General features: G+C 45.1%; 1 protein-coding gene across 1 annotated transcript in view; it reads left to right on the top strand.

The window, feature by feature from the left end:
- LOC104536317 (pleckstrin homology domain-containing family G member 7-like) overlaps positions 1-7,543 on the top strand; it is a gene marked incomplete at its 3' end in the record, with an annotated part of 18,329 nt that extends 10,786 nt beyond the window's left edge. The window contains exons 8-12 of the mRNA XM_010178885.1: positions 1,149-1,323; positions 3,264-3,379; positions 4,172-4,265; positions 6,724-6,803; positions 7,384-7,543. Coding sequence (XP_010177187.1) covers positions 1,149-1,323; positions 3,264-3,379; positions 4,172-4,265; positions 6,724-6,803; positions 7,384-7,543 — 625 coding nt within the window. The remainder of the gene's footprint in view (positions 1-1,148; positions 1,324-3,263; positions 3,380-4,171; positions 4,266-6,723; positions 6,804-7,383) is intronic.
- Between the last annotated feature and the right edge of the window lie 2,192 nt (positions 7,544-9,735).

The raw sequence follows: 9,735 nt of genomic DNA, 5'->3' as shown, positions 1-9,735 counted from the left end.
AGAGCGTACCATGGCTTCTTTCACTTAAGGAAAGGGGTGTATGGTACAAGCCAAAACTAGGGGAACAGAAAGCCAGGAGCATGTCAGTGTTTTCATGTGTCTTGGGACCCTGCAATGAGAGAGCAAGGGTGGATTTGGTAAGAAAGCCAGGCTGCTTTCCTTGCTGATGTGTATTCACTGACCCATGTGCTTGTAGAGAGGAAGCAAGATCCTGGTTAGCACTGCAAGCACTGCCCCTGCAATAGCAGTGTTTTAGCTTCTGTGAGCCTATAAGAAAGATGGGAACAATCTTTTTAGCAAGGTCAGTTGTGACATGACAAGGAGTAATGGTTTTAAACTAAGGGAGGGTAGATTTAGACTGGATATAAGGAAGACATTTTTTACACTAAAGGTGGTTTTACACTGGAACAGGTTGCCCAGAGAGGTAGTGGAGGCCCCATCCCTAGAAACACTCCAGGCCAGGTTGGACAGGGCTCTGAGCAACCTGATCTAGTTGAGGATGCCCCTGCTCACTGCAGGGGGGTTGGACCACATGACCTCTAAAGGTCTCTTTCAACCAAAACTATTCTGTTATTCCGTGATAAGCAGGCCACTGAATCCTGTAAATATCTAAAATTGATCTTAAACATTACAGGCTTAGAAAAAGAAACCTGAAGACGTGGGCTTTTCTCACAGTCAGCCCAAGACCAGGAAGATACCTCTTTGTAGCAGTCACAACCACTGCAGCTTTCATGGTCTGGGAGATTCCTATTGCTCAGTCCCTGACAGGGATTTCAGACACTCATGCCTAGGGAAAAGGTGCCCACTGGGAAGTAGCAAGTGACCCTAAAACATAAGGTGGTCCTCAGGTGTAACTGAGGTCTTCCTGGTGAAATTAAAATGGCAGATATATAAGGTTACCACTTGATCCACTAGCATGGCCACAGCATATGAAATAGGAAGCAGCAATGAAGAAAGTGGATCTGAAGGAGCGATGCAATTCCCCCTGAGGAGAGCCTTTATGCTGCCCTAACTCTCACTGTGTGAGGAGTTCATCTTTCATTAGTCTCTGTCTCATTACAGTCAGCCAATGATGCAGAAAACTGTTCACTGCCTCCCTGCCAGGGGGCAAGCTGAGGCCTAAGGCAGCTTTTCCTTGTCTTCAGCAGTGGTGCGAACAAAACGAGCAGTGCAAGCGGCTGCATCTGCCGGAGCTGCTGGTCGCTCCTTTGCATCGTCTGACGCGCTACCCCCTCCTCCTCAACAACATCTGGAAGAGGAGCACTGACGAAGCAGAGAGAGGTTTTATCTGGTCACTTAAAGAGACGGTGGAAAAGTCCATACGTAGGTAGCTAAGGTTAAAACTCGAGTGTGCAATTAACAATTAGCCAGTTCTGTGGCTTTTCTGTGCATGTCCTTTGAGTGTGAATGGGTCTGGTCTCCCTGCAGAGATGCAAGGACGATGTTCATGCCTTTCTACAGTCCTGAGCCCTTCCTCATTCTGTAGGGAATGATTGGTGCTACTCTTGTGCTGTCAAAGCCTCTCTGAGCAAGGTCATGGGACTCCCAAATCAGTGAGTCACTTGTATTTGCTCAGAATCATCTGCAGTGACATGCAAACAATTAAGAGCAGGTCTCAGATTGGAGCAAATTAAGAAAGATCTCAAACAAAGAAGACTTTGAGTTGGATTTATGTCTAGGGAGGATTTATTTGGGCTAATCCTTAATAGGATAAAATTGCACTCACAAGGGGAATATTATGTCAGTGACCTTTCAATAAATGACAGGGTCCTACCACGTAAAGTAGCTGAAGAGGTATCTCAGCTACAGATTTTCTCTAGCTGTTATGGAAAAAGGAGTTGGTCCAGGCAGATTTTCTTTTTTCCCTTACATTTTGAATTAATAAATTTTTTACTAAAAAGTCTTGTTCAGGAAGCCATAAATGCATCTCTAAGTGCCTTATGGTCACGGCACATCAGCAGATAGGCTCATTCTCAAAAGGCTTCGTTAAGTTCCCAGTGAAATCCCAGACAAGACAGTGCACCAGCAAAATGCCCATTGTGCTAAGCCTGGCAGAGAGAGGTGCCAGGCAGTGCTTCATCCCAACCAGCAGCTCACTAGGGCCACAGCACTGCTCTGAGCCACCCAGCACGGTGGCGCTCTCTCTGCTGCCATCCTCCTCTCTCTCCTGGAAGCTGAAGGCTCAAACTTCTTCCTGGGAGGTGAGGTAGAGAGTTAATGTCCTCTAAAGATGCATAAAACTGGGGTTGCTGCTTCATGGGTAAATTCTCCAGTGACAGAATCCCCACCTAAAAGAGAGATTTGGGTTCTTTCTCTTCTTGCCAGGTTTTATGAGGAGTCTAGCCTAATGACCACACAAGGAGCACACTTTTCAGCACAGTATGATTCCCATAGGAAAATAAGATGGTTTTGTTGCTAGTGTGGGGACTTCTGCTGGGAGGACAGCGGTTTTCGGTACAGCCCCAAAAGACCATGAGATATCTGGGGAAAATTGCTGGCAAAAAAATAGGTCTTTCCAGAGTTTAGATACCTCTGAGCCAAGGAACCACAGGGGTGACCCCTCTTTATTCACAGACACCTGAAAAAGATCTGCCTTCATTTTTTGATCAGTGAATCAGTGAGATAAGGAACAGTTGCAGTCCCAGTATTCCCATTCTGCTGTATACACCTGTGTGTGTGAATCTGGAACCGCTATTTGCAGTATCAGTCAACACAAAAACTTGGAACTTAAGTTGCAGATCCACTTAAGTTTTCCCCATAATGGCCCTGAATTAACAAAGACTTAGTCTCTATTTCTCATATTCTGAGGTACCCCCATCCCAGTTAAATATTTCAGTCACTTCTGGCACCACATCCTCCGAAATGAATTCTCACTAATTTCAACAATCTTCTGATCAGGCTATACATAATGGAAATAATTTTTCTTTCACTACCTCAGATGGTTTAGGCAGGATTTTTTTAAAGAACTTTTTAAGATGACAGTTTGAGTTTTATAAGAGTCCCCCTGTTCCTCAGTCAGACGAGTAAACACAACCTTTTCATTTAGCAGTGAATTTAAGCACGTTTGAATGCATGGTCTGAAATTCTGGCTCTGCTCACCTAAGAAGAGTTTAGGCATTTTTTACAATGAGGTCAAGATTTCATCTGGGGCTTCACATGTGAGTTGCTTTGTCTTCCACTGGAGAAAATTGGTATTCAGCATCTTCTAGAAACAGGCCTGGTTTTGCCAGACTTGGCAGTGACTGATGTTTCACATATTTCAGGGGATCTGGAAGGTAAAGTCAAGTGGCTGGACAACTTTCAGAAGTTCAGGCAGCTGCAAGAGGTCATAATTTGGCCTCAGGTCTGGGATCGTGACAAGAGATTCTTTGTCCCAGAGGTAAGCAGTTTTTTCAAAGGGCATTTTTTCCTTCAGAAAGCTTTAGTTTCCCTTCTATCTTCATAGCCTGGTCTAAAGCTGGCTGCTTGTTACTGGGGATGGCTCTGCTCTAACAGGAGCAGCTGCAGCCTGAGCCCTGCAAACACTGGACCCAAACACGCAGGCTGTGCCCAGTGCCTTGAATGGCAGCATGGGCTGCTCTCAGCCAGCATCCAAGAGAGTACAGATGGATTATCCAGGAGGACTCTCCAGTGTTTGCTTTTAGGAGGCAGAATGAAATGGGATAGATGTATTATTACCTTTTTGCAAGGATACAAAGTAGAAATTAGTTGTGTCTTTCATTCCCTAAGCTGAGCCAAAGAAATTTTTATTTACATTTAAATAGTGTTACAAAAAATTACACAGCATACCTGGGAACACGTGCACCTTTCTGCTGTGGTTAACCCCTTACCTATACAGACAGACTTTAAGCAGCACGATGGTAACATCATGAAGTGGGTCTCACCTCAAGGATTATGTCTGTTCACACGCAGGACTGCAAAACCCATTAAACGCACTCCGGAAAAGAAAAACCCAGCTTAACATTTCAAAAGCGTAAACACATTTAAGCAATAGCACTCCTGAAGAAACACAGCCATGCTCAGTTATTAGCTGCGTGATCTATTTAGCCTGAGATAACAGCACACATGTGCTCAGTTTGTTTAACTGCTGGTTGCCTCCCAGTCCATCATCAGATGTACAAGATTCCCCATTCTCTTTCTTTCTCTCTCTCTCCCTCTTTTTTGGGTCAAGTGTTTGAAGCAGAGCTTAAGAGAAAACAGCAGTGAAAACATTTTGTCTTCAGCGAACAGACTTCTCCTTCATGAAGGGAGGCTGGCGCTAGCAGGTAATGTCCCTAATTGTCCTGGTATCAGGAGTTAGCTTATCAGAATCATATTTTGTTATGGCAGGTCTAGAATGAACAAATGCAACAGCACTTGGGCAGGTGCAGGAAAGAAAAAAGCAAATGTATGGCTTGTTAAAGAGAGACTGAGAAACAGCCAAGCCGCCAATGCAATCTGCATGGTTGTTTATTGCCACATCTGGATATTCAGTCTGTCAGGTGCAGGAGAAATCAGCTTAACTGGCCAATGCCTTCCACTCAAAGGAACAGTTTTACTATCACATTCAAGAGCATAACAATAGGAAATCTGGAAGTTTGGGCTGTCCTATGCAAGATGACTCACATGCCTTGCCTCTGTTATACCATATCTGCTTTGTGTTTCATTGAAAACTACTAAAAAGTCCAGAGGATTTTCCCTATTTTTATTTCATATTTCATGTCTGCTAAGTTTTGATGTCTACCTTGGTACAAGAAGGTGGTGTCCTGCCGGGTGGCTTCCCTTTGATGAACAAAGCACTCACACAACACACCATTAACTCCACAGGTAGCACAGTGACTTCTACAGCGCTGCTCACAGCTGTCTGTCACCCTGGCAGAGCAGACTTGCGTCTCCAGACACACAGGCATCATTTTGTAGCAGGGCACAGGCTGTTTCCCGGGGAGCTGCTGCAGAATCTCTGCCTGCACAAGAGAGGAGGATTTCCTCCTCACCTGAGCAGGAATTAGAGCCAGGGCAGTTTGGAGAAAACCAGCATCTGAAAGGATGCTGGAAACTGCATGTCATGGTGACTGCAGGGCTGTAGCAATGGTTTGACAGAAATGAGCACAGCCCACGTCTTGTATGTCCTTCACCACCCCCTCAGGAGCAAAGGTGAAGAGAATAAACACCCAACGCTTTCTGTCTCCCACCACCAGTATTACTATTATAAAGGAAGCAGCAAGAAAGACATGGTCCATTTTTTCAGTGTTTTTGCTTTTCTTCCCACATAAGAAGGGATAACAGGGAGAGCAGAAGAAAAGTTTGCCAATGAATTTTAGGGGGTGGCAGGCAGAGGAGGAAGAAAGGCACTGAGTCCTCTCCTACTAATGTTTCCCTCTGTGTTCATAGCATATTGAGGTATCAGCCCCCAATGCAGGAGGTAACGGTGGCCATTGGATGTCCACATTTCTCTCTGAAATACATTATTAGAAAATGGAGGAGGTATAAGCATAACTCTTACCCACCAAGACAGTCAGCTGCCTGCAATCTGCAATATAAAGGTGCCTGGCATTTGGCCACTTTTCTGAATGAAGTATCTTTCAAAACAAAAATGAAGTCACAAATCAAATAAAACATTGCACAACAGAAAGAAGCATGTCCTGAAGTCACAACTCTAAAGACTCACACAAGTTTGGTGTTAAGGTGAACTGTGCCTGTTTGAATGAAGCTGAGATCACCGAGAGCACAATTGCACATTTTTTTTGTAATCCTGTAATTGGGAATAAGAGCAGCTGAGAGAAGTGGGTTTGTTCAGATGTAGGAAGAGAAGGCTCAGGGAAGACATTACAGTTGTCTTCAACTGCCCTAATGGCTCGTTTAAGGCAGATGGAGCTAAAGGATGAGACATAACAATGCAAGTTGCAGCATAGGGTATTCCCTCATTAGATATTTGGAAAAACTTGTAAACAATTAGGGTGGTCAAATATTGGTACAGGGGACCAAAGAGGCTGCAAAGTCTCCTTTCTTAGACATATGAAACACTGGCACAGGTTGCCCAGGAAAGATGTGGATGCCCCCTCCCTGAAAATGTTCAAGGCCAGGTTGGACAGGGTTTTGAGCCACCTGGTCTGGTGGGAGGTGTCCCTGCCCATGGCAGGGGGGTTGGTCTGGATGATCTCTAAGGTCTGTTTCAACCCAAACCATTCTAGGATTCATATTAAAACTTGACTGAACATCATGCTCTAGCTTGGCCTTCTTGGGGAAGTGTGTTGGATGAAAGATCTTGCATCGGTCATGCCTACTTTTCATACCTAGAGATGCCCTATTGGTACAGAGTAGCCAGAGGACAAATTATAAAAGAAGGCATTTCTCTCTTTTTTATCTCCACCATTTTTAGAAGGTTCAGTCTTTACCAGGTAGGATTTTCTAATTTATAGCATGCTGATTGTTGTATTCATAGGAACTCCAGGTGATCCCAATCACTTTTCCTGGCAGGCAAGGAGCTGTTTTTTGATAATGAGGTAGCAGCTACAAGGTACAAGTATTAGAAGCCAACATCATCAAGAGAAAGAAGATTTTTTAAGTGCTGCTTTTGAGAGTGCAGACTAGGGAATAAGTAATTGTGTACTATGCTGGAAACCAAGCTTCTTTGTTAAAAGGATTTTGTAAGATGCGGTGATTCATTGATGTGCTTTATCTTAGAATTAGCAATTCCTTAAAATAATCACACCATCAAATAGATATTTTTGTTTTCCTTCTCAGAAAGCACAAGACTCCTTGATGTCTACCTCTTCCTATTTGATGATTTGCTATTAATTACCAAGATTAAACGTAACAAAAAGGTAATAATGGATAGATATACATGGTTGTGGTTGTTTTGGTTTTTAGCTTGGAAAATATTTTGAATGTCCTTCGGAAGACTGGTCTAACAACAAAAATACAAGATGACTAATAGACACAAAAGATGGGTGGTACTTCCTTATGCTGATAGTAACACTGATTCAAAACCCTGTTTCTAGGCTCAGTATGTTACAGGAACATTATTACAGGCAGCATTTACGCTACAAGACCTTAGTATTTTTCTGGTGTTGTTCTGATGTGCTGGATTCCTAAAGCTCAGAAAAGTTTCAAGAATGTAAGAATTCTTCTAATGCTCCCCTCATGACTCAGTCCAGCGACCTGAGAAATTTTTATCCCAGAGATATGAGAACTGTTGGAAAGAAGTAAACAGGGAAATGTTAAAATAGATGGAAGGTTAGCGTCGTTCTCAGTTTCAACATAACCTTTTGCATGTGTCCTCTCTTTGCCCCAATTTCCCCTTGTTTAAAATGGAGATATAGCATAATTTAAGGCTGTTTAGTGCCTATACTTGATGAGCAGACAGCAGACAACCAGGTAACCAGCTTCATTTTCTGTTCCCAGAAATACGGGGGCTCAGACACCAGCTTAATCCCAGTCTGTCCTTCCCTCACTCCTGAGCTGCAGTCATTCATAAGAGGGGGGGGGGTTTGCACAGTCCTGGACCAGCCCATCCCACTCGACAGGCTGAGACTGAAAAACGTTGACCCCATCCATGTTACAGGTAGGTACCTGCGTGCATTTAAATGTCTTCATAAATACCATCTCCACCTGTTTTGTGTGTAAGTGTAAGGCACTATTTGCCCACAAACCACTCCCAGATGCCTGGAGGGCAAATGCTGGTGCCTCAGCACTCTTTGGCTTCTACAGCTCTGCTCTTACTGCAAGGCATGACCTGCTCACACAGACACTACACCTCGCATCCCTCTGCCTCTAACAGTGACTTTCACATACCCACTAGTGGCTGTCAGATACCATCTATTCACCGCAAAGGAGGTATCAAGACTCCAATTACTTCTTTCTCACAAGCCAAGTGTTTCGTTGCTCTAACTGTCCTAACACGCTCCATCAAACCCTGGTCCTCTTTCCCAAGTACATTTTCAATTCCATACCGCTAATGCAGCATTTTTTCACTCATCCCACTGCACTGTTCTTCAGGGTATCCTCACACATGCCCAGCAGCAATTCTTGAGGCTGGAGAGGACATTAATGTCCCGCTGCTGCTTCTACTCACCTCCCCACCAGCTCTTGAGAGGGTCAATGCTTCCCTGCATGCAGACATCCTAACACATCATCGTCAGGGGAAACCGCCTCCAGTAACTGCTGCTGTGCCCTTGGGCGAGGAGAGGAGGAGGACTGACCTCCACAGGGAGTGATCGGCCTTACTGTGCCAAAACAACGTCCCTGGAGACATCAAATCAGAGCTTGGCTGAGGGAGCAGGCATGAAAAAATCAGGCCTCCTCTTGATCTGAACCTCCCATACAGGCTCTCACACACCTCAGTCTAACACTGCCCAGATCCCAGGAGGCTCCTATATCAAAGAGAAATAAGAGAAATACATCTTAAAATCTTCGGGCTTCAGAGCCTGTCAGCCATCCTAATCCTACAGACTGGGAGGAAAAGCTCAGGGAGTTCTCTGTAGGAAACCAATAGATATGGAAAATAAACCTAAAGCCCATGAAATTTATGATCACTTTGAAATATATTCACCCAGAGTAATTAGCATTCAGCATCAACGTTGATAGGAAATAAAGGTAGGCAACAAAAGGCAAATGACTAAAGCTGAGATAAGGGGATGAATACAGAAAATAATCATTTCTGAAATGTGCTGTGGGCACTGCCTGCCTACAATCCTCCCTACCAGCCCAGCAGAAATGAAGCAAACACGGCAGCCACCCCTCACCCCCAGGGTGCAGCGGGGGCAGCCCCATCCTTCTGCCCAAGCCCAGACCATGTGCAAGGTGGGCAGCTCCTGGGTGCTGGAGAGGGCAGTGCAGCCACCCTCTGGTTTGCACGTGTCTCTGTTTAAGGGTCAGAGAGAGAGAGAGCAGGATTTTCTCTCTATTGCCGCTACCCCTCCCAGGGGGAGGATTAAGAAAAGGGAATAGAGAGAGAATAATAAAAAAAAAATGCTCCGCACAAGGTTGGAAGTTAAGACTGTAACAAGTTTAATGAAAACAACAGGAAAAAGGAAAAGGGAATTAATAAGGGACAAAGCATATTTAAGTATATACAAAACCCGATCCCCAGTAGTCCCGAGTGGAAGTGTCCAAGCAGTGCCTCGTGGCCGCTGCGACTGCTGTGACTCGTCACCAGGGACCGCAGTGGTGCCGGGAGCGGGTGGCGGTGGATGCTGCCGAGCACGTGGAGCTAGGCCCAGCCGTCCCGAGATGTGACAGGAAGCAGCCCAGGAAAGCCAAGAAAAGCCCGTGAAAACTTCGTTTTTTTGATAGGCTGTGTCCGGAAAGGGGAGGGAACAGTACTGATCTCTGACCCTCCAGGGTCCTACAGACACCACCTGTCCTTCCCTTTCAGGCTGGTAACCCTTAAACCATAACAGCACGTACAACATTGGGCAGAAAAGCCACAATGGAGATAGGGAAAAGTTTTTTTCATACTTTTTTTTTCCAAGGCAGCATTTGCTACATTTGGAGATTTCTAACCAGGGTCCTTCTTATCCCCATGACCCAGCTGCAACCAGCAGGACAGACAAAGTTACCTTCTGCATCCCAGCCCAGGCTCTGGCTGCTGATACTGGCCCTTCCCTGCACTCTGGACCTCATTGCCTAACTTCTTTCCCACATTTTCCTACCAGCTTCATTACAGCTGTAGTTATGGTAGTCTCCATTACCTACCTGTAGTGTTGTAACCCCTTGGAAGCCCCATCCTAATGCAGGACCCCTTGGAGTGGGGTA

Source organism: Mesitornis unicolor, unplaced genomic scaffold (genome assembly GCF_000695765.1).
Source record: "Mesitornis unicolor isolate BGI_N332 unplaced genomic scaffold, ASM69576v1 scaffold48492, whole genome shotgun sequence".
Lineage (NCBI taxonomy): Eukaryota > Metazoa > Chordata > Aves > Mesitornithiformes > Mesitornithidae > Mesitornis > Mesitornis unicolor.
The sequence above is the reverse complement of the archived record's forward strand: the minus strand, read 5'-3'. Positions and strand labels throughout refer to the sequence as shown.